The 27,659-nt window shown below is 44.3% G+C and overlaps 2 protein-coding genes across 3 annotated transcripts; both read left to right on the top strand.

Annotated features, from left to right (window-relative positions):
• The first annotated feature begins 449 nt into the window (after positions 1-449).
• spi1a (Spi-1 proto-oncogene a) lies at positions 450-11,867 on the top strand. Of its 2 annotated transcripts, XM_036960892.1 has the most exons (5): positions 450-689; positions 1,492-1,585; positions 2,509-2,708; positions 10,796-10,961; positions 11,224-11,867. In XM_036960892.1, exons 1-5 carry the CDS (start codon positions 681-683, stop codon positions 11,541-11,543), a joined length of 789 nt encoding a protein of 262 aa, XP_036816787.1. In that variant the 5' UTR covers positions 450-680; the 3' UTR covers positions 11,544-11,867. The 2 variants fall into 2 exon arrangements, with proteins under 2 accessions (XP_036816787.1, XP_036816789.1); XM_036960894.1 differs by lacking the exons at positions 450-689; positions 1,492-1,585 and adding an exon at positions 2,219-2,405.
• An 883-nt stretch (positions 11,868-12,750) lies between these two features.
• Positions 12,751-23,144, top strand: LOC110500962 (protein regulator of cytokinesis 1). The gene is made up of 14 exons (XM_036960879.1): positions 12,751-13,016; positions 13,712-13,844; positions 14,032-14,154; positions 15,063-15,296; positions 16,625-16,795; positions 17,068-17,217; positions 17,589-17,736; positions 18,035-18,171; positions 18,419-18,514; positions 18,676-18,822; positions 19,373-19,483; positions 19,732-19,845; positions 19,948-20,130; positions 22,517-23,144. The coding sequence occupies exons 1-14, from the start codon at positions 13,006-13,008 to the stop codon at positions 22,583-22,585; spliced, it is 1,827 nt and encodes a 608-aa protein (XP_036816774.1). The 5' UTR covers positions 12,751-13,005; the 3' UTR covers positions 22,586-23,144.
• Positions 23,145-27,659: the final 4,515 nt, after the last annotated feature.

The following is a 27,659-nucleotide window of genomic DNA, read 5'->3' as shown; positions in this document are numbered from 1 at the left end:
AAAAACATCTACAAAAAAACTATTCCTTTCACCCTGGACTGCATATCAATAATATTTTATAGATCGCTTTAAATATTTTTTTAGGATTAGCAACGAAAGAGACCATGGAACATTTGGTGACAAATATGAGCGTAATATCAGTCAATACAAATAAATACAGTGAAATAAAACAGAGTGACATATCTTGGTGAAATAAAACACAGTGACATATCTTGGTGAAATAAAACACTGACATATCTTGGTGAAATAAAACACAGTGACATATCTTGGGAATTTCTTTTTCATCTTTCACAGGCTTGAAAGACAATTATTGTAGTGCTTTTAAAACAAATATAATAGTTAAAATCCTGAAAGATAGGTTGACCCATTGTTAAAACCAGAGGCTGAAAACAGTGAGACCAAACTCACGAATGTGAATATGATTGGTTCACATCCTCTGACAAATCAACAACTTTCAGGAACTCAGGAACTGAGTGACAATCAGACCGAAGATGAAAAAAAGTGAAAGTATATTATGGTCTTGGTTTAATACTCTCTGCGTAGTTTTGGTCTGATAGTGGTCAACTGTAATATTCGACTAAACGACTTCCATCAGAAATTCAATCAAAATTAATGGGAATTAAGTCAAAAGGATATTTCTCCATTTTTTTGGGATTATAACTGTGTTTTTGAAAGTCATCATGTCCTTTGTGAGTATTGTATGATCTCTTGTTTTTTACTAATGTGGCTGGGAGATTAGTACATATGAAAATAAAATGTGCTACATTGTATATAAATCGGTGGGAAAAGTACCCAATTGTCATACTTGAGTAAAAGTAAAGATACCTTATCAGAAAATGACTAAAGTAAAAGTCACCCAGTAAAATACTACTTGAGAAAAAGTCTAAAATAATTTGATTTTAAATATACTGAAGTATCAAAAGTAACAAGTATAAATCATTTCAAATTCCTTACATCAGTCAAACCAGACGGTAAGATGTTCATGTTTTTTAATGTCCGGACAGTCAGGGTCACACGCCAACACTCAGACATAATTTACAAATGAAGCATTTGTGTTTAGTGAGTCCAGATCAGAGTACTGCTGGATGTCAGGGGAAAATGTATGGAGTTAAAAGTACATTATTTTCTTTTGGAATGTAGTGGAGTAAAAGTCAAAGTTGTCAAAAATATAAATAGTAACGTACAGATACCCAATTAAAGAGTACTTAAGTAGTAGTTTAAAGTATTTTTACTTAAGTACTTTACACCACTGATCAAATGTGAGTACATTTTCCAGATTTACAAAATGTTCATTATGAATTTGTAAAATATATGATGAACTCTGTAGTTATATCTAATGAGATGTGTATTACAGTATATCTCACTAGTAAGATATGTACTTGGCCTAGTATATGCGGATACCTATTCTTTGAAACACATTAGGCAAACTTTTTCTATCTACCTTCATTTTTTTGGTGTGTATAAAATGTTCTGATCTTTCTTTTACAAAAGGCATCTGAAGAAATAATCCCATATGATCCTGAGATTTATCGATCACCAGCGGAGTTATACTCATATCTCACCAATGTCGGAGAACTTCACGATGGTGAGTGGCAAATACACTCGATGAGTAATAGTGGTAACGTTTCACGTGTTAAAGATTGAAAAGCTGTCCAACGGGGTTGGGGTCAATTCTATTTCAATTCAGTCAATTCAAGAAGTATACAATAAAAATAAATGAAGGTTACATGCAAGCGGTCATGACTGAATTCAAACGAGAGTTGGTTTCGGGGTGTGGTTTGATGTGGGTGTCTCGTTTGTGTGGTCGCAGGTGGGAAGAGTTAGCCAAATTATTTTTTGCCAATTAGCTTCAGCCCGGCTGGTGTTCGACCATGGCAAAATTGGTTTCACTTTGGAAAACCTATCTCTGGGGATTGTTAGGGACCATCAATAAATTACACAATAGAAATGGGACAATGTTGCACATCTTTTAGTTGTCTCATTAAATGCTTTCAATATTTGTAAATTAATTTCTAAAATGTACAGTTGTTTTGAGGTTTTTAAATCATTGAAATTTGGAGCTATTGATCTTTTAAAATATTGTTAGTGTACATTGTGCAAATTATTGATGGTCCCTAGCCCAACAGGGATCTCAAATGTTAAACCACATTGACCATGGGCATGATTACTTGGGTGCTGCCAGCTATGGCCTTATGGGTAGTATAGAAATACACCCTTCATTTCATGATATATAATTTACCTAACATCTCGCAAATCTCCGTTTTGGACGAGACTGATTTTATAGGGGAAATTATCCTATTTACACTTCGTAGTCATTTTGACACTGGAATGAATGTTTCTGCCACATAGACATTATTCAAAATGAGAAGTTGTTTTTATGGGCAGTCTCTCTATAAAGCCTGCAGGTATAATTCTTTATAACTCATTATTAGCATGTAGCATGTATGAGCCTTTATAATGTTTATAATGTTTATAACGAGGCTTATTGATGTCTCTCTTATGGTTCAGAGCATGGCTGGGAGTACCACTCTGACAGGGGCATGCATCAGAGTGACATGTTGGAAATCTCCTCACAAGGGAATCATCTGACAGAGCTCCAGAGTGTCCATTCCCAACAGCTCCTCCACCCTTATCGCTACCCCGATACCGACACCCTCCACCTGCCACTAGCAGACCCAGGACTGGGACCCCTAACCCTAACCTCACAGGTTAGTTCAACTCTAGTTGACCCAGGACTGGGACCCCTAACCTTAACCTCACAGGTTAGTCCAACTCTAGTAGACCCAGGACTGGGACCCCTAACCCCACAGGTTAGCCCAACTCTAGTAGACCCAGGACTGGGACCCCTAACCCCACAGGTTAGTCCAACTCTAGTAGACCCAGGACTGGGACCCCTTAACCCCACAGGTTAGTCCAACTCTAGTAGACCCAGGACTGGGACCCCTAATCCCACAGGACTGGGACCCCTAAACCCACAGGTTAGTCCAACTCTAGTAGACCCAGGACTGGGACCCCTAACCCCACAGGTTAGTCCAACTCTAGTAAACCCAGGACTCGAACCCTTAACCCCACAGGCTAGTCCAACTCTAGTAGACCCAGGACTCATACCCCTAACCCCACAGGCTAGTCCAACTCTAGTAGACCCAGGACTGGGACCCCTAACCCCACAGGCTAGTCCAACTCTAGTAGACGTGGGACTGGGACCCCTAACCCCACAGGTTAGTCCAACTCTAGTAGACCCAGGACTGAGACCCCTAACCCCACAGGTTAGTCCAACTCTAGTAAACCCAGGACTGGGACCCTTAACCCCACAGGCTAGTCCAACTCTAGTAGACCCAGGACTGAGACCCCTAACCCCACAGGTTAGTCCAACTCTAGTAAACCCAGGACTGGGACCCTTAACCACACAGGTTAGTCCAACTCTAGTAGACCCAGGACTGGGACCCCTAATCCCACAGGTTAGTCCAACTCTAGTAGACCCAGGACTGGGACCCCTAACCCCACAGGTTAGTCCAACTCTAGTAGACCCAGGACTGGGACCCCTAATCCCACAGGTTAGTCCGACTCTAGTAAACCCAGGACTGGGACCCCTAATCCCACAGGTTAGTCCAACTCTAGTAAACCCAGGATTGGGACCCCTAATCCCACAGGTTAGTCCAACTCTAGTAGACCCAGGACTGGGACCCCTAATCCCACAGGTTAGTCCGACTCTAGTAAACCCAGGACTGGGACCCCTAATCCCACAGGTTAGTCCAACTCTAGTAGACCCAGGACTGGGACCCCTAACCCCACAGGTTAGTCCAACTCTAGTAGACCCAGGACTGGGACCCCTAACCCCACAGGTTAGTCCAACTCTAGTAGACCCAGGACTGGGACCCCTAACCCCACAGGTTAGTCCAACTCTAGTAAACCCAGGACTGGGACCCCTAACCCCACAGGTTAGTCCAACTCTAGTAGACCCAGGACTGGGACCCTTAACCCCACAGGTTAGTCCAACTCTAGTAGACCCAGGACTGGGACCCTTAACCCCACAGGTTAGTTCAACTCTAGTAGACCCAGGACTGGGACCCCTAACCCCACAGGTTAGTCCAACTCTAGTAGACCCAGGACTGGGACCCTTAACCCCACAGGTTAGTCCAACTCTAGTAGACCCAGGACTGGGACCCCTAACCCCACAGGCTAGTCCAACTCTAGTAGACCCAGGACTGGGACCCCTAACCCCACAGGTTAGTCCAACTCTAGTAAACCCAGGACTGGGACCTCTAACCCCACAGGTTAGTCCAACTCTAGTAGACCCAGGACTGGGACCCCTAACCCCACAGGTTAGTCCAACTCTAGTAAACCCAGGACTCGAACCCTTAACCCCACAGGCTAGTCCAACTCTAGTAGACCCAGGACTGGGACCCCTAACCCCACAGGTTAGTCCAACTCTAGTAGACCCAGGACTGGGACCCCTATCCCCACAGGCTAGTCCAACTCTAGTAGACCCAGGACTGGGACCCCTATCCCCACAGGTTAGTCCAACTCTGTCTCTGATCATCTTGACAAGTAAAATGTATAATGAAATCAGTATTTCTGATGAGTGTGGTAGCTGTGAAAAATATAGAACACGTAAAATAATAGAAATGTGTAATGGGCATAAATTAAATGTTTAACAGCGATCCTAACACATAGCACACACATTGCAATGATTCACAGGGCATTTAGACTATAGTGGTACACAATACCAATATCAACAATATACAATATCTAGAGATAATACTCTTTTGTCTTTGAGAGGGAGGACACCGAGGTGACTGGATGTTATGTAATAGCCTACACTGTTGTCTACAGAAAGCAGCTACAGGATTGCTCAACAATGTGCTTTTCCTGAGTGAGGAACCATTTTAGCCACAACCAATAGCCTTGTGAGTAGAGCGCAGTAGAATAGAGTACACTCACCACCAACCGCTGGGCTGTGGATAGCCTAGGCTACACCTCATTTACTCAACCTTGCTATTGACACATAATCTGAGGCACAGCAGTGTGTGTGACGTGGGGTGGGGGAGGGGGGGGGGGGGGGTGATGGGGGGGATTCTCACAGCAGGAAAATAATAGCTGCGACCAGCAATGAACGGGGTTCACAGGATGACAGAAAGGACACGAGATCAGTTGGATTAACAAAGCAAAGCACTCTATCATGTAGGAACGATCTTCCTTTATGTTCAATCAGTGAAAGCATTACCATGTTTATCTCTCGATACCTCAAGGAAGACGTAAATTACGTTCGGTCTAGTGCTTTCAGTTGGTTATCTTTGAATGCAGCAGGTAATCATTCCTATAGTTATTACTTAAAGGAAAAATCCACTCAAAAACAAATTAAGTTTTCAAGTTATTAGACTTTTCAAGATGCAAAGTGTCACACATTTTGCATCATCGTGATGTCACAAGTGACACTTTGCCTCTTAAAAGTCCAATATCTTGAAAACTTGACTGCTGACATGCAAAACATTTTGGGACTCTATCAACAGTGGACTACTGGGGGGGGGGTACCAAAATATCATTTTTGATTGGAGTTGACCTTTAAATTATTGAGTTTATAAACCAATTCTGGGGTCAATTTGACTAATGGTTTATGTTAAGATTTGTGAAATATTTTCAACATTTGTGTACTGATATATTGTGGTCATCTTTGAATTCTGGGACTTGTGTAAATGATTTAAATATCAGTTGGTACACTCCAAATTAGCCTTCCAAAATATTTCAATAGACTCTTTTAACAAGGCACACCTGTTGATTGAAATGCATTCCAGGTGACTACCTCATGAAGCTGGTTGAGAGAATGCCAAGAGTGTGCAAAGCTGTCATCAAGGCAAAGGGTGACTACTTTGAAAAAACACTTTTTTGGGGGGGGTCACTACATGATTCCATATGTGTTATTTCATTGTTTTGATGTCTTCACTATTATTCTACAATGTAGAAAATAGTAAAAAATAAAGAAAACCCTTTGAATGAGTAGGCGTGTACAAACTTTTGACTGGTACTGTAAAAGGTTTACATACCAAATTTCTTGGGCTCATGTTCATCGGTTCAGTTATTTTAGCCCTGGTGTGACATGGTGTAGCGTGGTCGACTTTGCATGCAGCAACTAATCATTTTCAAATTCATTAGAGGCTAATTCATTGGGTCTATTTAGTATTTTATTAGGATCCCCCAAAGCAGTTCGACACATACAACAACACAGAGTTGCACATGGAGTAAAACAAACATACAGTAGAAAAATAAGTCTATATACGATGTGAGCAAATGAAAGGCCATGGTGGCGAAGTAAATACAATATAGCAAGTAAAACACTGGATTGGTAGATACTGTACCAAGGGCCCTACATACTGTTCCAAGGGCCCTACATACTGTTCCAAGGGCCCTACATACTGTTCCAAGGGCCCTACATACTGTTCCAAGGGCCCTACATACTGAACCAAGAGGCCAACATACTGAGCCAAGAGGCCTACATACTGAGCCAAGAGGCCTACATACTGAACCAAGAGGCCTACATACTGAACCAAGAGGCCTACATACTGAACCAAGAGGCCTACATACTGAACAAAGGGCCCTACATACTGAGCCAAGAGGCCTACATACTGAGACAAGAGGCCTACATACTGAGCCAAGGGGCCTACATTCTGAGCCAAGAGGCCTACATACTGAACCAAGAGGCCTACATACTGAGCCAAGAGGCCTACATACTGAGCCAAGAGGCCTACATACTGAGCCAAGAGGCCTACATACTGAACCAAGAGGCCTACATACTGAGCCAAGAGGCCTACATACTGAGCCAAGAGGCCTACATACTGAACCAAGGGCCCTACATACTGAGCCAAGGGCCCTACATACTGAGCCAAGAGGCCTACATACTGAGCCAAGAGGCCTACATACTGAGCCAAGGGGCCTACATACTGAGCCAAGAGGCCTACATACTGAACCAAGAGGCCTACATACTGAACCAAGAGGCCTACATACTGAACCAAGAGGCCTACATACTGAACCAAGAGGCCTACATACTGAAATAAGAGCCTACATACTGAACCAAGAGGCCTACATACTGAACCAAGAGCCTACATACTGAACCAAGAGCCTACATGGTGTTATTTGGACTTATGGTTCATGAGAATACGTTTTTCAAAGTTTTTCAAAAATGTCCAAGATGGAAGAAAATATATCCTGACAGACCCTATGGGTCCTTGAGGAAAATGTGTCCAGTACGCGGAAAGACGCCTAAAATACAAAGTTTAATGTCTCTAGGTAAAACGTGGTGGCAGATATGAGAGATTAAGTGAGATTACTTATAACAGTGACACCTATAAACCAATCATTCTTTTTGACCAAGTTACTCATGGGCTCTAGTTTCTGTGTGCCAAATTAGAAAATAAGTTAGCAATCTATACATGAGTTATTTGACCATGTCAAGGGGAAAAAAATATCTAAGATTAACAATAGATTTAACAGCTTTGCTGTGAACCCTTCACTACTGTATGGATCATAATGAATGGACATTTTTTTTGTAGGGGTTGAAACTTGCTGCAAAAAACGGGGTGATCAAATTAAGATCCTACATCTGTAAATGTAAAAATCAACAACTAAATCAAACTAAATTGACTTTTTCCAAATGTTGTTACGTTACAACCTTATTCTAAAATGGATTAAATAAATAAAAGTCCTCAGCAATCTACACACAATACCCCATGATGCCAAAGCAAAAACAGGTTATTCGAAATGGTTGCAAATGTTTTAAAAATAAAAAACAGAAATACCTTATTTACATAAGTATTCAGACCTTTTGCTATGGGACTCGAAATTAAGTTCCGGTGCATCCTGTTTCCATTGATCATCCTTGAGATGTTACTGCAACTTGATTGGAGGTCCACCTGTGGTAAATTCAATTGATTGGACATGATTTGGAAAGGCACACACCTGTCTATATAAGGTCCCACAGTCTGACAGTGCATGTCAGAGCAAAAACCAAGACAAGAGCTCCGAGACGGGGTTGTGTCGAGGCACAGATCTGGGGAAGGGTAAGAAAAAATGTCTGCCGCATTGAAAAGTCTCCAAGAACACAGTGGCCTCCATCATTATTTAATGGAAAAAGTTTGGAACCACCAAGACTCTTCCGACAGCTGGCCAAACTGAGCAATCAGGGAGAAGGGCCTTGGGAGGTGACACGTCAGGGAGGTGACACGTCTGGAGGAAACCTGGTACCATCCCTACGGTGAAGCATGGTGGTGGGAGCATCATGCTATGGGGATGTTTTTCAGTGGCAGGGACTGGGAGACTAGTCAGGGTACAGAGAGATCCTTGATGAAAACCTGCTCCAGAGCGCTCAGGACCTCAGACTGGGGTGACGGTTCACCTTCCAACAGGAAGGTGTCGCCCCCCCTAAGCACACAGCCAAGACAACGCAGGAGTGGCATTGGGACAAGTCTCTCAATGTCCTTGAGTGACCCAGCCAGAGCCTGGAATTGAACCTGATCGAACATCTCTGGAGAGACCTGAAAATAGCTGTGCAGCGACGCTCCCCATCCAACCTGACAGAGCTTGAGAGGATCTGCAGAGAAGAATGGGAGAAACAAAGTACTGAGTAAAGGGTCTGAATACTTATGTAAATGTGATATTTCAGTTTATTTTTTGATAAATTAGCAAACATTTCTAAACTGTCATTATTGTCATTATGGGGTATTGTGTATAGATTGACGAGGGGGGGGGGGCGATTTAATCAGTTTCAGAATAAGACTGTAACGTAACAAAATGTGGAAAAAGCCAAGGTGTCTAAATACTTAGCATTTTGACATTGTCAATTGTTTTTAGATTTAGACCTTTCACTACTTTCTCTTTCAGGGAAATACGCCCATCTATTTAGTTGACCTTACACTACTTTCTCTTTCAGGGAAATACGACCATTTTGACATTTCCAAACTAATACAATCCTTTGGTCTCCAAGCAACGTTTATTTACACAGTAGATGTACAGGTGAAGTTTACATGCACTTAGGTTGGAGTCATTAAAACTCGTTTTTTCAACCACTCCACAAATTTCTTGTTAACAAACTATAGTTTTGGCAAGTCGGTTAGGACATCTACGTTGTGCATGACACAAGTTTACAGACAGATTATTTAACTTATAATTCACTGTATCACAATTCCAGGAGGGTCAGAAGTTTACATGCACTAAGTTGACTGTGCCTTTAAACAGCTTGGAAAATTCCAGAAAATGATGCTATGGCTTTAGAAGCTTCTGAAAGGCTAATTGACATCATCTGAGTCAATTGTAGGTGTACCTGTGGATGTATTTCAAGGCCTACCTTCAAACTCAGTGCCTCTTTGCTTGACATCATGGGAAAATTATAAGAAATCAGCCAAGACCTCAGAAAAAAAATTGTAGACCTCCACAAGTCTGGTTCATCCTTGGGAGCAATTTCCAAATGCCTGAAGGTATCACATTCATATGTACAAACAATAGTACACAAGTATAAACACCATGGGACCACGCAGCCGTCATACCGCTAAGGAAGGAGACGTGTTCTGTCTCCTAGAGATGAACGTACTTTGGTGTGAAAAGTGCAAATCAATCCCAGAACAACAGCAAAGGACCTTGTGAAGATGCTGGAGGAAACGGGTACAAAAGTATCTATATCCACAGTAAAAACGAGTCCTATATCAACATAACCTGAAAGGTCACTCAGCAAGGAAGAAGCCACTGCTCCAAAACCACCATAAAAAGCCAGACTATGGTTTGCAACTGCACATGGGGACAAATATCACACTTTTTGGAGAAATGTTCTCTCGTCTGATGAAACAAAAATAGAACTGTTTGGCCATAATGACCATCGTTATGCTTGGAGGAAAAAGGGGGAGGCTTGTAGGCCGAACAATACCATCCCAACCGTGAAGCACGGGGGTGACAGCATCATGTTGTGGGTTGCTTTGCTGCAGGAGGGACTGGTGCACTTCACAAAATAGATGGCATCACGAGGAAGGGGAAATTATGTCAATATATTGAAGGAACATCTCAAGACATCAGTCAGGAAGTTAAAACTTGGTCGCAAATGGGTCTTCCAAATGGATAATGACCCCAAGCATCTGACCCACTGGGAATGTAATGATATAAAAAAAAGCTTAAATAAATCATTCTCTCTTACTATTATTCTGACATTGTCACATTCTTAAAATAAAGTGGTGATCCTAACTGACCTAAAACAGGGAATTTCTACTACGATTAAATGGTCAGGAATTGTGAAAAACTGAGTTTAAATGTATTTGGCTGAGGTGTATGTAATCCTCCGACTTCAACTGTATGTGCAATAGAGGAGGTTGCTGGGGGGATGAACAGATACACGATGACATAATAATAGCTGGAGCGAATGGAATCAAACGCATGGAAACCAATGGAAACCATGTGTTTTGATGTGTTTGATACCATTCCTCTCATTCTGCTCTAGCCATTACCCCGAGCACATCCTCCCCAAATGAAGGTGCCACCTACCTCCTATGATGTGCGTGTGATCACACAAAGTCAGAGCGATAACTGATCAAGCACAATTCTCTTATGGCCAGACAGGGCTCCTTTAGTGAAACAAGTTATTTGATCTCAATGGGACTACCTGGATGAAGAGGCTATGTGTAGGTTTCGCATACTTTCTGCCAGAAGTTGTGCGACAAATGGGTCCCTGAAATGTGTGTACTATGTCATATAAATGCTAAACAAAACATACAGTACAACAATGGATCATGACGACAAATTACATGTATTTTCCTCTGTACAGATGCCGTACTACAACCACACAGTGTATTACCAGCAACAGGCCCCTGTGTCCCCTAGTTACTACTGCTCAGAGGAGGAGGAACCTGTGGGCCACAGTCCCCCACTGGAGGTATCTGAGGGTGAAGAAGAGGACTATGGAGACCATGTCCCTTTTGGGGGAGACTCCGGTGAGTGCTGACTGACTTAATGAATGAAGTGACTTACTTTACTGATTGACTTAATCCTTTTCATTCGTTTGTGAAACATAAGTCTTCCACGTGAGACTGAGTACAGTAGCATTACAGGGGAGAAATCTGTTGGGTGGCTATTACATACAGGGATCACACACTTGCTAATAGCCTTTAACATGATCCAACAATAGCCATAGAAATGAATTAATTCTGCCATTATGAAATTCATGTAAAATATCATTCATATCTCTCTATCCAGGTAACAAGAGGAAGATCCGGCTGTACCAGTTCCTCCTGGACATGCTGAAGAACGGAGACATGAAGGACAGTATGTGGTGGGTGGACAGAGAGAAAGGAATCTTCCAGTTCTCCTCTAAAAACAAGGAGACTCTGGCCAATCGCTGGGGCACGCAGAAAGGGAACAGGAAGAGGATGACATATCAGAAGATGGCCAGGGCCCTGCGGAACTACGGCAAGACTGGAGAAATCAGAAAGGTCAAGAAGAAACTGACCTACCAGTTCAGTCCGGAGGTACTGAGGAAAGTCTCGACTACAGAGAGGAGGCACTACCCTCACTAGGAGTACCAGAGATTGTTAATGTAATGCCACTGTATTACAGGCTTTGGGAGTAGGCCTAACCTCACTGCTAATGTCTTGAAAATAGGACAATAATGACTGTCTACTGTGATTGTATTTCATTACATTTAAAATGATACCCCAGAAACAATCAGGTAACATTAAACATGTCGATGTTTAGATTTTTGTTATTGGTGTTTGCATATTCCATGTTTATTTATTTACTTAACAAGTCGTCGTGTGTCACGTGTTACATTATCTTAACTCTTGACTCTATCTTTGTGTCTGTGATGGGAAGAAAAAAAAATAAAGTATATTTTTTACATATGCTCTTAGTTCCAGGAAAATGTGTCAGTGGGAATGGAAGAAAAGATCGAAACCTCAAACAATTTCAACATCAGTGTATCATGACTGAGTAAAGAAGAGGCGCATAGTTACAGCAATCATTCTGTTTCTCTGTTATGTTATTATCTGACTCATCCTCTATCTGATCACGTCGGTTGTTGATGAAAAGTAAAGCCATCACAGGTCCGTTTTTGAGGTGTAGTTCTGAGACACGTCTCAATACCTTTTTAGTTTCGGTAAATTACAGTAGTTAATGCCTCAACAGTAACGTTGTAATTAAGTTGATAAATTCCTGTATAAAATGGGCATTATGCCATCTGCTGGTAGATCAGTGTGTTTACATTGTCTATGGTACTCCCGATCACGGCCGGTTGTGAGACAACCTTACTCAAAAATGCATCTTCTTTAGGAGTGCTATTTATATCCCTTTGACTACTGAACATTCGTCCATACTGTGTGTGTCCCATCACTGCAGGTAATTTATGACAAATGTATATGTTTTATAAACTCCAGGAAAGCGTATTAGCCTGGTTTAGTTAGTTTAGGAAAATATGTAGGTACATTCTAGGTGTATTACATTTCTTCGCCACAAGAGTGTGACATTAAGTAATTGTTCAGGCTAATTCGCTGGCTGGTGCTCATGAGTTTATAAAACATATACTTTATAAATTTGTTATAAATTATCTGCAATGATGGGACACACACAGTATGGATGAATATGATAAATATATATTTTTAAAAACCTTGAATGAGTAGGTGTGGTTTTGACTGGTATTGTATATATATGATTTAATCATGGTAAATATTAATCTATTCTGATCCACTTAATCACCTGTACAAAAGGTGACCTCTTGATTCATTAAGGACTTCCGCGCATAGAAACCTGTTTTTGTGACGTTTTCTCTGTGTCGGCCAATGGGGAAGAGGAGCAGAGTTTCGGTGAAGAATTTGAACCGAGTCGCGGAAGCAGCGGACAGACAGAGGACGCTTCGATATAGCTAGAAACTACAATCTTTATGTGGTTTCAGTGTGTTTTAATTAAAGAAACCTATTTTAGCCAACACATTTTTTTATTTTCATTTATTTAACCTGTGTTGTCTTTTTTCGGTGGACCGTGACCATGAGGAGGAGGTTGGTCAACAAATATTTTCTGTGTTTGGGATGATGTCTTCGTATGTTGTTGCTATGTTACGTCGGTAGCTAGCTACAGTTAGCTGGATCGCTAATTACAGTAAAGTAGCTCTTAACGAGAGTAACATATTTAGTTAGTTAGCAAAGACTAACCAAGGTCACATATTGTCTCAAGGTGCTGCTGTAAAGTTAGCTGTTGTAACCTATCGGTAATAGCTAAGTTTACTTGTCATGCAAGTTAGTCGTTTTGTTGTTTTCCACCATTTGTTTGGTTTGATATCAAAATAATACAGTAACGAGTTCAATCACCAACGTTACAATATATTATCACAAGTAGCTATGTAAAAATGAACTGGCGAGACATGTATTTTAAATGCAGTCGCTAGTTTAGCTAACTAACGTTAGTTGGGCTGTTTTGGCAAACCAATACCTAGTCAAATCAACCAGTTTAACGTTATGTAGATAACAGTTTGGCCAACTTCCTACATCGTTAGCTACTTGCCATTTTGAAACCTTAGACAAAAACCTACTCGGCTCATTTGTTCTTTTGCACACAAAATGATCCGTAATAATCCATAGACAGCGTGAACCTAATCTGTACTCTTTCCCGTAGTTACAGGCGGCAGCATTCCTATTTAACAGCATATTTAAGTGACATGCTGTCGCCTGCACCTAATTTTTCTCTCCCTGTACAGTGAAATCCATGCTGCGGAGTCGGTAGAATGTCTGAATCGAGCCCTTAACCGGTTGAAGGACATCTGGGAGGAAATAGGAATTCCAGAGGATCAGAGACTACAAAGGACTGATGTGGTTAGGAAACATATCAAAGTGAGTTCTGCTTCTTTTACGAAGCATTATTTGTTTATTCTGCAACTCTTTCTAGGTTAAATAGAGGTTGCTTTAAAAAAAATAAAAAAAAATCACATTTCCATTGTCCTGCCAAGAGTTGCTGAATATGTATTTTTTTTTTACTGGTGGGTCTGTCTTCTAACCTGTGTTTTTCGTTTCTACCAAGGGCTTGCTGGACATGATGATTGCTGAGGAGGACAGTCTAAGGAAGAGATTGATGAGCAGCATAGAATCCTGTCGTAAAGAGCTGGATGTTCTGTTTACTGAGCTTCAACTATCCCCATTTGAGGTAGATTTATTATATTTATTTCACCTTTTATTTAAGCAGTTAGGCCAGTTGAGAATAAGTTGTCATTTACAACTGCGATCTGGCCGAGATAAAGCAAAGCAGTGCGACGACAAATAGACACTGGGGGGAAAAAAAAAGTTTTACCTTTAGAAATGAAATGTTGGGGGGGGGCACACAATAAGATGCTCACATTACCCTAATGTTGCATGTTTTTTTTTCCAGGGCTCACTTCAAAAATATGCAAATCTTAATGTTGCTTTCCTGGTTAAATAAAGGAATTACAAATATTGCTAACGTTCCTCTCAACCCGTCTTGATGTGTTTTATAGGAGGACCATGCTGCAGCTTGCTAACGTTCCTCTCAACCCATCTTGATGTGTTTTATAGGAGGACCATGCTGCAGCTTGCTAACGTTCCTCTCAACCCATCTTGATGTGTTTTATAGAAAGACCATGCTGCAGCTTGCTAACGTTCCTCTCAACCCATCTTGATGTGTTTTATAGGAGGACCATGCTGCAGCTTGCTAACGTTCCTCTCAACTCATCTTGATGTGTTTTATAGGAGGACCATGCTGCAGCTTGCTAATGTTCCTCTCAACCCGTCTTGATGTGTTTTATAGAAAGACCATGCTGCAGCTTGCTAACGTTCCTCTCAACCCATCTTGATGTGTTTTATAGGGGGACCATGCTGCAGCTTGCTAACGTTCCTCTCAACTCATCTTGATGTGTTTTATAGGAGGACCATGCTGCAGCTTGCTAATGTTCCTCTCAACCCGTCTTGATGTGTTTTATAGAAAGACCATGCTGCAGCTTGCTAACGTTCCTCTCAACCCATCTTGATGTGTTTTATAGGAGGACCATGCTGCAGCTTGCTAACGTTCCTCTCAACCTGTCTTGATGTGTTTTATAGGAGGACGAGGGGAGGACGATGCTACAGCTGGAGAAGGACATCCGGTCACGCCTGGAGGTGATGATGAAACAGAAGAGTCAGAGGGTTAAGGAGCTGAAGAGACTGTCCAAGCAGGACCGGGAGCTGTGTGACATCATGTGTTCAGTCCCCTTCTGTATCGACATGGACACGGTCCCTTCCCTGGAGCAACTGGACAGCTATCGCTCTTACCTCAGCGATCTCACTAAAGAGAAGGCATGTAAATGCTTCATTGTTCATCATTTTCCTAGAATGTAGCCAGTATTTTTACCCCCAGGAGTTTTTCATTGGTCAGTTTGTGGCTCTGAAATGGGAAAATTCAGGGCCATAAAATTGTACTCGCAGACTCTGAAATGAAATATGGATCACAAGTTGCTTAATAGAAAATCAGAAATTCTCAGTGACTGGGGCTGTAACTTAACCCTATCAGTCCTGAGACCACATAAAAAAATCGTCCTTTCATTTATCTTCATGTCCAGCCTTTATATTGAGCCTCACAATGAGGTGTTTTACCATGTTCTTTAAAGGACAACCAGGACTACAAGTAGAACACAAAACTAGTGGACATAAACTGTTGCATTCATGAGTTTAATTGGCAAATGTCTACATAAATTAAAGGTCAACCAAAGCAAAAACTGGATAAAAAATCATTTATATGAATCCTGTAAATACAGAAATGGTTTGTTCAGTGGGAAATGAATATCCCAACTAGTCAGTGACTACTGTTTGTAGTTTGTGATGGCAACTATGTGAGCTTATTACAGTATTATAGACACTATGACCTGGGATTTACTATGGTCTTCTATGTAGAAGAACCCCTTACAGTATTATAGACACAATGACCTGGGATTTCCTATGGTCTATGTAGAGGAACCCCTTGCAGTATTATAGACACTATGTCCTGGGATTTCCTATGGTCTTCTATGTAGAAGAACCCCTTACAGTATTATAGACACTATGTCCTGGGATTTCCTATAGTCTATGTAGAAGAACCCCCCTACAGTATAGACAGTCATAGAGAAAAGCATGTCAGGTGTTTTGTGAGTCTCAGCTTGTCATTCTCTATCGACCCATTTGAATAGTTTGTAGCTCAAACCGTTTGGACTCTACATACTGTTTTGTATAAATGACCCGGGGCCCCTTTGGGATCTGCCCTTGTCTCACAAACACCGCTCAGGCCCCCCCCCCCCCCCCCCCCGTTCATCACACGTCTGTTGATTATCTACGGATGCGGAAGTAGTTGAATCCCAATGGTGCAACCCAGAAGTCTTTAACTTAGACACACGTTTTTTTTAAATGGGGTTAAAGTTCAAAACGCGCCGGTTTTACGGTGGGACACGTTGGGTTTAAAGCACAACACTCTTAAGTTACTTTTGAGGTGCATTTGAGAATTGTAACTCTTAAGTTAGTTTAACGGCAAGGAAGCCTTCTATCCACGTAGGTTACGTAAGACCGGAGAGGGTTTGTCTGAATGAATGTAAATGACATCAAGATAGCATAATCCTCAACTTAGTCTCTCTCTCTCTCTCCATTGTATATTCCAGGATCGTCGCCACGGTGAGTTTGTGGGTATCAAGCGTCAGATCGTTGTGTGTATGGAGGAGCTGGACCAGCTGCCAGACACCAGCTTTGAGAGGGACGTGGTGTGTGAGGACGAGGAGGCCTTCTGTCTGTCCGGCGACAACATCACAGCTCTCCGACTGCTGCTGGGACAGGTCTGGAACCAAGTCTGTTTCGTTACGTCGTGAATAGAGTCTGTCGTGATTCTTTGTTCTACGTCGGAGAGGAATGTTTGTTCTACGTAACGTCTTTCTACGTCAGAGAGGAATGTTTGTTCTACGTTGGAGAGGAATGTTTGTTCTATGTAACGTCTTTCTATCTGAACGTTATACATTTGATACTCCTAGTGTCCTAATGATGTAACTACAGTATGTGTACATTTTATATGAATGGTATTTCCTTGACGGTCTTGTTGTGTAATTCTCAGCTGGAGGATCGTAAGACAGAGAATGAGTTGGTGTGTAACTCCTATCGCAGTAAGATCCAGGAGCTGTGGGAGAGACTGCACGTCCTCCAGGAGGAACGAGAGTGCATGTCTGATCACATGGTCCAGTCCAGGAAGAGAAACATGGACGCTGTGAGCATTTTTATTTTTTATTTATTTTGTATTTCTTACAGCTATGGCACTCTTCTCGTAATTATGTACCTAACCTGTCAAGCTGATCAGATATGGACATACTTGCAGTGAAATATAGAGGCCTAAAAGTCTTTGGTATAGTGGAAGATGCAAGGGGCTCGATACAGTTATATTCAGGAAAACGTTGAATTACATTAATTTACCTTGTTACCATACATGTTTTACAGTGGCTGGGGGATGCTTTCAGAAAGCCTATAACCAATCATAGCCTCATAGCCTGAATAGTGTCTTATCACTAAGGTTTGACTGGAATGTCAGAACCGTAATTGATTGGTTTTTACTGACTGACGTTTGCGAGTTCCCTCCTGCAGTTGGAAGCAGAGTGCCGGCGCCTGGATGAGCTGAAAATGAAGAACATGAAGAATGTGATAGGAGCCATCAGGGCCGAGGTGGCTCTGTTCTGGGAGAGGTGTTTCTACAGCCTGGCGCAGAGACGGGCCTTCACACCCTACTATGACGGTCAGTTGTCGTTTGGCTTCTTCTATTGCCGTGTCTATTTATTAGTGGATCATTTTTAAAGTACTGTCTTATAGTTTGACCTTTTTGACCGTAATGTACTGGGTTGTGTCGTTCATTAGGGTACACGGTAGCAACACATTTTGCGACGGACTGCTAAAATACACGTTTCTAATTGGACGGTAGTACAGATTGTTCCACCTTGTTTCAGCCAGTTTTCTTCCTTTTGGTGACTAATGAACGTGTGAACACAATCCTGGTTGTCCTAGTGAGATTTGGTACAATAAATATCTCCCCTCAGTTGACTACACCGTGGAGCTACTCAACCTACATGAGGCGGAGCTGCTGAGTCTGAAGAAGCATTATGAAGACCACAGGGAGCTGTTTGAAGGAGTAACCAGGTGGCAAGACAGCTGGACTCTGTTCCTACAACTGGAGGCGAGCATTTTACTGATGAATATGAGACGTGTTCTTGTTTACAGATATTAGGCAACAACAACAACAACAACAATTTGTAGTGCAAACAAAATAATACATATTGTCGAAACGTTTCATAGTAAATCACACTGCAAGATTACATTGATGTTTCCTGTATCGTTTGTGCCAGTTGAGTCAACTGTTTGGTCCTGCCCTTCGTGTGTGTTCAAGTGACGGTATTATAAACACAAGGTTCAACTCTCCGCAGAAAAAGGTGACGGATCCTTCTAGATTCAACAACCGAGGAGGGAACCTACTCAAAGAGGAGAAGCAGAGGGCCGAGCTGCAGAAAAGCCTGCCAAAGGTGACGGATAAGTTGTGATTTGAATGTTCATTGGTTAGTTCCTCTACCCAACGGTCTGTCCGAATACTGGCTTGTTTTTGGTTCTATATTTCTTGCTGTATTTTTATTTTTTTATATTTGCAGGCATATTAACTTGAAGCATGTTCTCTCGTGTGTTCCAGTTGGAGAAGAGCCTGAAGACCCAGGTAGATCTATGGGAGGAGGAGCAGTACAGGGAGTTCCTGGTTAACGGACAGCGGTTCCTCCAGTACGTTGAGGAACAGTGGGAACTACTGCGACTGGAGAAGGAGAGAGGGAAGAATGAGAGGGTACGGTTTTTAAAGGCCTTGTTTCAATGCTCTTAATGTGCTTCCTTCCTTCCTTCCTTCCTTGAGCTAATCATTGATCAGACGCGATTAAATAAACGTTGACTTAGATTGCAATCACTGTCTTGGCACTGCTTTTCCCAATCATGTCGTAATCGGATCGGGTGGGGGGGTCAAAAGTATTCAAACAGAGACCCCTTAACTACTTCCCTAGTAATGAGTGAATCTGGTTCGGGATGAGAATATTGACCGTGATCTGTGAAACTAACAGAAACTGGTTCGGGATGAGAATATTGACCGTGATCTGTGAAACTAACAGAAACTGGTTCGGGATGAGAATATTGACCGTGATCTGTGAAACTAACAGAATCTGGTTCGGGATGAGAATATTGACTGTGATCTGTGAAACTAACAGAATCTGGTTCGGGATGAGAATATTGACTGATCTGTGAAACTAACAGAAACTGGTTCGGGATGAGAATATTGACTGTGATCTGTGAAATGAACAGAATCTGGTTCGGGATGAGAATATTGACTGTGATCTGTGAAACAGCAACTGAAGAAGAACCAGCAGATGGAACATGACCTGCTGTATGGTACTGCTCAACGAACCCCCTCCAAAAGACGCCTTGCAGGGACCCCTACTCCTGGCAAAGCAAGAAAGGTCAAATCACCTGTTCTTCTGTTTTCATTTTAATTTATTAGTCACTATTGTGTTTTTTTTGGGGGATCAAATTCAAGCTGTTTTTAAATTTTAGAAATATATTACCATTGTCAGTTTTAGTTTATTCATAATTCAGCATTTATAAAAATAAATAAAAATAAACGGGAGGACTGAAGTACTTCACTGTTCTCTACAATAAAGCCATTGTCATTGTGACTTAATGTGTTTGTTTATTTTCGTTCTCTTAGCTCAATGCCACTAGCAGTATCTACGGCTCTACTCCTAACGGCACCTTACGTTCTGCCTTCGGAGGAACCTTGTGTCAGTCTCCGGTCCTCAGACTACCCATGTCTGCCAGCAAGGTTAGTAGTGCACTTAGCGTCTGTGTTCAAGCACAGAGAATTACGTTTAAAATTGTTTTTATGGCTTTAAGAAATGAACTCTCTCTATCACCACCCTGATAGCTTCCTCTGAGGACCCCGAGTTGTGTTGGAAGAACGCCCCGTATGGTGGAGAGGAACAAAGAGAACATCTCCCACCTGAACGGCATGGCTCTGAGCGGTGTGTTAAGGAACCCGGCCCAAAGCCCCGCCTCACACCGTAACATCAGCGTTAACTCTGTCGCCAGAACCTATTCTGAATTTTCGGTAATTTCCAACCCCATTTCCTAGGTTATCACCTACCCAACCAGTCATCGACCCAGCAACACACAAGCCAATCAAAGATGAGTGGCGACGTCTTTCTGTGTGTCCAGTGAGAGAATAGCACCAGGTTTTCTATTCAACAGAGTGGTGATATGTTTAAGTGAAAGCTTAGCATGCTATCGTGGACACCTGGACTAGACTGTTCCTTTTCTCTGCGACCATTTTTAACATTTATTTATTTAACTGGGCAAGTCCGTTTTTAAGAACAAATTCTTATTTACAATGGTGGCCCTATCACGGCCGGTTGTGATACAGCCTGGAATCAAACCAGGGTCTTTAGTGACGCCTCTAGCACTGAGATGCAGTGCCTTAGACCGCTGCGGCACTCAGGAGACCCCCCATCTAACTCTACATTCTATTTTAGAAGGATTTTTGTCAACATTGAATCCACCTCTATTGCCAGTTCTGAATGAAGGAACGTTTTATTTAAACCCCATAACAGCGAGGCTCAACATGCTAAATGGCTAACCAAGAGTGCAACTAAGAGCTTGGACTGGTTTGGTTGGCCTAACCATCTTGTGAGGAGCAATTTTTACAATTTATTGAAGATCAAACAAACACTTTGTTGAACTGGACTGTGTGTTGCTGGGGGGGGGGGGGGATCAGTTTTAATATTGCCTCACATTTATTTATTCAATTCCCACACCTCACCAAATGTGATCAGTTGATAGACCAATAAGAGTGTTCCAAACCTCTCAGCCAATAACAGCTCGTTTTCGGATTCCCCTCCCCACTCAGACAACTCCCAGACGGTCCAAGCAAAATTATTGCTTGTGAAATTGCTCTTTTGCGAATAAGCTATTTTTTTGTTTTCTTTTTGACAATCACAGTAAGGGACTTAATTGTTAATTAGAAATGATTTGATGTTGAGATGAAACGGCTGCAATAGACCATTGTCACCCATCCATGTTTGTTCAATGTCTTCTATCCTCTTTAACATAAATCTGCTGGCTTTTGTTCTATACTCTTTATGGGAAGTTTCATTTAAAAACTACTTTTTTAAAATAAATTTATCACTTTGGTGTAATTTTCACGACTCAAAAGCACATTTAAAACGGCTCATGTTTAACTCTACGCACATTTTTCAAACAAACAATCGCTTTGTTCACTGCACCAAATCACTTTCAGGTTGGCTACATATTCAATCTTTGAGTATCTGCTTTTCCAAATGCAATATTCACTTGTACATTTTGTTCTTATTTGTCGTCATAATCAAACTGCTCAACTGTTTATGAAGTGCCCATTTTTAAGTTTAACTTGATATAGTTTGATAACTGCTTGAACACTAAAAGTCAATAGTTTTACTTTTTTTTATGTATCAATTTGACAAATTTGTTGGAAGGTAAAAAATCATATGATATATGGGATGCGGCTGTAAATTCTACATCCTCCTCAACCAGCCAGTGTGCTTCAGTAGGACACAGTGGGCAGTCAACGCTATGCTACCATTTTAGAATTGGTGTACACTGTACTGGTGAAACACACCTGGGTTGTACATAATATATTCCAACTCGCCTGAATGTCACTGAAAAGCGAATGCATTTCAAGCAGAGGTTGTGTGATTACCGTATCGGTTGACGGAGTCATGTTGGGAAGGTTCAGTGTTGCATGGGGCAGAAATGGCGTAACGCCAGGCTGTTTCATAATTTTTTTACAGTAACAACTGCTTTTCAATACCCCTTCTGATCATGTCCTACATACAGTATGTACTATATAACGACAATGAAACTAAGACTGAATGAAATATTCCTTAACCTGCCATTTGGATACATCATTTATAAAAAAAATAATAGTGTCAAATACTGTGTGGGGGGGGTAAAAAATATACCATCTATTCTTCAGCATGTCAAAATAACATTTTTGAATTGTGTTTCTTGTATTTTGTTTGCTATTGGATTAAATGGTAGTTTTAAAATGACTGAAAATGGTGAGCCTGTCATTCTATCTGATGTGTTGGGGACTAAACTAAACGTTCTCATGGTGTTTCACAGAACTTAGATTTTTTTTTGTTGTTGTATGAATGACTGTGGTGAAAGATGAGTGAAATGCAAATGATTGTGCAAAGACTCTGAATCTAAGATGGGGGGGGGGGGGGGGGCATTACAAGTGTTATCGGTTTAGAATTTTTTACACGAGTTTTGAAAAATGTGCCAATTGCATCTGAAAAAATGTGCAAGTGATTGGGGGAAACTAAAAGGGATGTTCCGCTTAATTCTACATTATATCCCCCCCCCCCACCCACCCCCTCCACCCACCCACTTATCTCCAAGACAGACTTATCTTCTGTACATGTGGTTCCAGTTTTTAATCTCTCTGTTCTCCTCCACAGCGATTTCTCTCAAAAGCTTCCAAATCTGTCAAGACAGGACATCTAAACTCTACTGTCACTGATCTCTGAGCTGAGGGATCGGACAGAACCCGTCCCCGATTCATCCAGCTGAGACACCCTTTCTGGCTTGAGTTTCACGGTTTCTGTACCCTGTCCATTTTTGTACATGTCTAGATGAAGGAAATGTTTTTAACACCTGAATATAATGTATCAGAACAGAACCCAGCGTCTCTCGGTGCAACTCGTGTTCTAGCTCTGAGGTTTTCCAGAACTAATGCATCGATCCTGAAAGCCCGCGAGGTCTTTGTTTGTTTTCTTCTGTTGTCTGTATCTAGATGATGTGTCAACACCTACAGAACTTTTTAAATACTCTGTCAGATTTGTTATGTTTTTCTTAGATTTTTTTTTTTAAAGCTTTGATCTGAGATTAATGAAATGTCGGGAGGACTTGATAGGTTAAGTTTCATACTGTTTTACGTAGGTCTATGTTCATAACACTCCAATACTTTTATTTGTTTTATTATCCATGTTGTTGCTAGAGTAAATTGTTGTACTTCATATAATTATGGGATGGGATGGGGGTCGCAAATGATGACCATTCTGTCAAATAAAAATTGCCTTTACACTACATTTAAACATGGGGATCTTCAGTCATCTTTATTCACAGTCGTGTTCACACTAGGGATTTCGTGTTTTTTTTTTTAGGTAGACCTGTAATTCTGCTCCTAGATCATGCATGTATGAAGTACACATTGACACATCCAGCCCAACGCGGGAGGTTCAGAAAATACTTTAGTCACCAAAGTTCCCGCAGCATGTCTTGGATGCTACAGTATGATTGTGAATACATGTGGAAAAAGTCAAGAAGGCGCAATCTGGTGATTAAATAAGTTTACTCACAAATTAATCCAGCACAAATCAAGCTGTTCTCTTTTAAATACATCGTAAACCTATATTCTAATGTGGTGTTAAAACCACGGCTGTGTTCGTAAATGGACTGAAACATGGGACTGCCTGCACTTAAACTGTTCTGCTACGGTGTGCCCTACTGAACATGACCCATTAAAACTGTTCTGCTACGGTGTGCCCTACTGAACATGACCCATTAAAACTGTTCTGTTACGGTGTGCCCTACTGAACATGACCCATTAAAACTGTTCTGCTACGGTGTGCCCTACTGAACATGACCCATTAAAACTGTTCTGCTACAGTGTGCCCTACTGAACATGACCCATTAAAACTGTTCTGCTACGGTGTGCCCTACTGAACATGACCCATTAAAACTGTTCTGCTACGGTGTGCCCTACTGAACATGACCCATTAAATGTTCTGATACGGTGTGCCCTACTGAACATGACCCATTAAAACTGTTCTGTTACGGTGTGCCCTACTGAACATGACCCATTAAAACTGTTCTGATACGGTGTGCCCTACTGAACATGACCCATTAAATGTTCTGCTACGGTGTGCCCTACTGAACATGACCCATTAAAAATGTTACCATGTTGCTACACATGTATCTCTATAACTACAGTACTAAGCAGAAAAACAAACCCTACTAGTTCATATTTAGCTGTGGCGTGTCATGAGTTCCCTCAGGGCCCTCTCCCTGTGGTGCCCTCTCCCTGTGGCGTGTCATGAGTTCCCTCAGGGCCCTCTCCCTGTGGAGTGTCATGAGTTCCCTCAGGGCCCTCTCCCTGTGGCGTGTCATGAGTTCCCTCGGGGCCCTCTCCCTGTGGCGTGTCATGAGTTCCCTCGGGGCCCTCTCCCTGTGGAGTGTCATGAGTTCCCTCAGGGCCCTCTCCCTGTGGCGTGTCATGAGTTCCCTCGGGGCCCTCTCCCTGTGGCGTGTCATGAGTTCCCTCAGGGCCCTCTCCCTGTGGCGTGTCATGAGTTCCCTCGGGGCCCTCTCCCTGTGGAGTGTCATGAGTTCCCTCAGGGCCCTCTCCCTGTGGACTGTCATGAGTTCCCTCAAGGCCCTCTCCCTGTGGCGTGTCATGAGTTCCTCCAGGGCCCTCTCCCTGTGGCGTGTCATGAGCTCCCTCAGGGCCCTCTCCCTGTGGCGTGTCATGAGTTCCCTCGGGGCCCTCTCCCTGTGGCGTGTCATGAGTTCCCTCAGGGCCCTCTCCCTGTGGCGTGTCATGAGTTCCTCCAGGGCCCTCTCCCTGTGGCGTGTCATGAGTTCTCTCGGGGCCCTCTCCCTGTGGCGTGTCATGAGTTCCTCCAGGGCCCTCTCCCTGTGGAGTGTCATGAGTTCCTCCAGGGCCCTCTCCCTGTGGAGTGTCATGAGTTCCCTCAGAGCCCTCTCCCTGTGGCGTGTCATGAGTTCCCTCAGGGCCCTCTCCCTGTGGCGTGTCATGAGTTCCCTCAGGGCCCTCTCCCTGTGGCGTGTCATGAGTTCCCTCAGGGCCCTCTCCCTGTGGCGTGTCATGAGTTCCTCCAGGGCCCTCTCCCTGTGGAGTGTCATGAGTTCCCTCAGGGCCCTCTCCATGTGGCGTGTCATGAGTTCCCTCAGGGCCCTCTCCCTGTGGAGTGTCATGAGTTCCTCCAGGGCCCTCTCCCTGTGGCGTGTCATGAGTTCCCTCAGGGCCCTCTCCCTGTGGCGTGTCATGAGTTCCTCCAGGGCCCTCTCCCTGTGGCGTGTCATGAGTTCTCTCGGGGCCCTCTCCCTGTGGCGTGTCATGAGTTCCTCCAGGGCCCTCTCCCTGTGGAGTGTCATGAGTTCCTCCAGGGCCCTCTCCCTGTGGAGTGTCATGAGTTCCCTCAGAGCCCTCTCCCTGTGGCGTGTCATGAGTTCCCTCAGGGCCCTCTCCCTGTGGCGTGTCATGAGTTCCTCCAGGGCCCTCTCCCTGTGGCGTGTCATGAGTTCTCTCGGGGCCCTCTCCCTGTGGCGTGTCATGAGTTCCTCCAGGGCCCTCTCCCTGTGGAGTGTCATGAGTTCCTCCAGGGCCCTCTCCCTGTGGAGTGTCATGAGTTCCCTCAGAGCCCTCTCCCTGTGGCGTGTCATGAGTTCCCTCAGGGCCCTCTCCCTGTGGCGTGTCATGAGTTCCCTCAGGGCCCTCTCCCTGTGGCGTGTCATGAGTTCCCTCAGGGCCCTCTCCCTGTGGCGTGTCATGAGTTCCTCCAGGGCCCTCTCCCTGTGGAGTGTCATGAGTTCCCTCAGGGCCCTCTCCATGTGGCGTGTCATGAGTTCCCTCAGGGCCCTCTCCCTGTGGAGTGTCATGAGTTCCTCCAGGGCCCTCTCCCTGTGGCGTGTCATGAGTTCCCTCAGGGCCCTCTCCCTGTGGCGTGTCATGAGTTCCTCCAGGGCCCTCTCCCTGTGGCGTGTCATGAGTTCTCTCGGGGCCCTCTCCCTGTGGCGTGTCATGAGTTCCTCCAGGGCCCTCTCCCTGTGGAGTGTCATGAGTTCCTCCAGGGCCCTCTCCCTGTGGAGTGTCATGAGTTCCCTCAGAGCCCTCTCCCTGTGGCGTGTCATGAGTTCCCTCAGGGCCCTCTCCCTGTGGCGTGTCATGAGTTCCCTCAGGGCCCTCTCCCTGTGGCGTGTCATGAGTTCCCTCAGGGCCCTCTCCCTGTGGCGTGTCATGAGTTCCTCCAGGGCCCTCTCCCTGTGGAGTGTCATGAGTTCCGTCAGGGCCCTCTCCCTGTGGCGTGTCATGAGTTCCCTCAGGGCCCTCTCCCTGTGGTGCCCTCTCCCTGTGGCGTGTCATGAGTTCCCTCAGGGTCCTCTCCCTGTGGAGTGTCATGAGTTCCCTCAGGGCCCTCTCCCTGTGGCGTGTCATGAGTTCCCTCGGGGCCCTCTCCCTGTGGCGTGTCATGAGTTCCCTCGGGGCCCTCTCCCTGTGGAGTGTCATGAGTTCCCTCAGGGCCCTCTCCCTGTGGCGTGTCATGAGTTCCCTCGGGGCCCTCTCCCTGTGGCGTGTCATGAGTTCCCTCAGGGCCCTCTCCCTGTGGCGTGTCATGAGTTCCCTCGGGGCCCTCTCCCTGTGGAGTGTCATGAGTTCCCTCAGGGCCCTCTCCCTGTGGACTGTCATGAGTTCCCTCAAGGCCCTCTCCCTGTGGCGTGTCATGAGTTCCTCCAGGGCCCTCTCCCTGTGGCGTGTCATGAGCTCCCTCAGGGCCCTCTCCCTGTGGCGTGTCATGAGTTCCCTCGGGGCCCTCTCCCTGTGGCGTGTCATGAGTTCCCTCAGGGCCCTCTCCCTGTGGCGTGTCATGAGTTCCTCCAGGGCCCTCTCCCTGTGGCGTGTCATGAGTTCTCTCGGGGCCCTCTCCCTGTGGCGTGTCATGAGTTCCTCCAGGGCCCTCTCCCTGTGGAGTGTCATGAGTTCCTCCAGGGCCCTCTCCCTGTGGAGTGTCATGAGTTCCCTCAGAGCCCTCTCCCTGTGGCGTGTCATGAGTTCCCTCAGGGCCCTCTCCCTGTGGCGTGTCATGAGTTCCCTCAGGGCCCTCTCCCTGTGGCGTGTCATGAGTTCCCTCAGGGCCCTCTCCCTGTGGCGTGTCATGAGTTCCTCCAGGGCCCTCTCCCTGTGGCGTGTCATGAGTTCTCTCGGGGCCCTCTCCCTGTGGCGTGTCATGAGTTCCTCCAGGGCCCTCTCCCTGTGGAGTGTCATGAGTTCCTCCAGGGCCCTCTCCCTGTGGAGTGTCATGAGTTCCCTCAGAGCCCTCTCCCTGTGGCGTGTCATGAGTTCCCTCAGGGCCCTCTCCCTGTGGCGTGTCATGAGTTCCCTCAGGGCCCTCTCCCTGTGGCGTGTCATGAGTTCCCTCAGGGCCCTCTCCCTGTGGCGTGTCATGAGTTCCCTCAGGGCCCTCTCCCTGTGGCGTGTCATGAGTTCCCTCAGGGCCCTCTCCCTGTGGCGTGTCATGAGCTCCCTCAGGGCCCTCTCCCTGTGGCGTGTCATGAGTTCCCTCGGGGCCCTCTCCCTGTGGCGTGTCATGAGTTCCCTCAGGGCCCTCTCCCTGTGGCGTGTCATGAGTTCCTCCAGGGCCCTCTCCCTGTGGCGTGTCATGAGTTCTCTCGGGGCCCTCTCCCTGTGGCGTGTCATGAGTTCCTCCAGGGCCCTCTCCCTGTGGAGTGTCATGAGTTCCTCCAGGGCCCTCTCCCTGTGGAGTGTCATGAGTTCCCTCAGAGCCCTCTCCCTGTGGCGTG

Source organism: Oncorhynchus mykiss, chromosome 2 (assembly GCF_013265735.2).
Source record: "Oncorhynchus mykiss isolate Arlee chromosome 2, USDA_OmykA_1.1, whole genome shotgun sequence".
Lineage (NCBI taxonomy): Eukaryota > Metazoa > Chordata > Actinopteri > Salmoniformes > Salmonidae > Oncorhynchus > Oncorhynchus mykiss.
The sequence above is the reverse complement of the archived record's forward strand: the minus strand, read 5'-3'. Positions and strand labels throughout refer to the sequence as shown.

Excerpts from the sequence above, each read along its gene's own strand:
- spi1a (XM_036960892.1), top strand. Across the intron at positions 1,586-2,508 it reads TGTCGGAGAACTTCACGATG|AGCATGGCTGGGAGTACCAC; the intron begins GTGAGTGGCAAA and ends CTTATGGTTCAG. Across the intron at positions 10,962-11,223 it reads CCCTTTTGGGGGAGACTCCG|GTAACAAGAGGAAGATCCGG; the intron begins GTGAGTGCTGAC and ends CTCTCTATCCAG.
- LOC110500962 (XM_036960879.1), top strand. Across the intron at positions 18,172-18,418 it reads CTCTGTTCCTACAACTGGAG|AAAAAGGTGACGGATCCTTC; the intron begins GCGAGCATTTTA and ends AACTCTCCGCAG. Across the intron at positions 19,846-19,947 it reads TACCCATGTCTGCCAGCAAG|CTTCCTCTGAGGACCCCGAG; the intron begins GTTAGTAGTGCA and ends CCACCCTGATAG.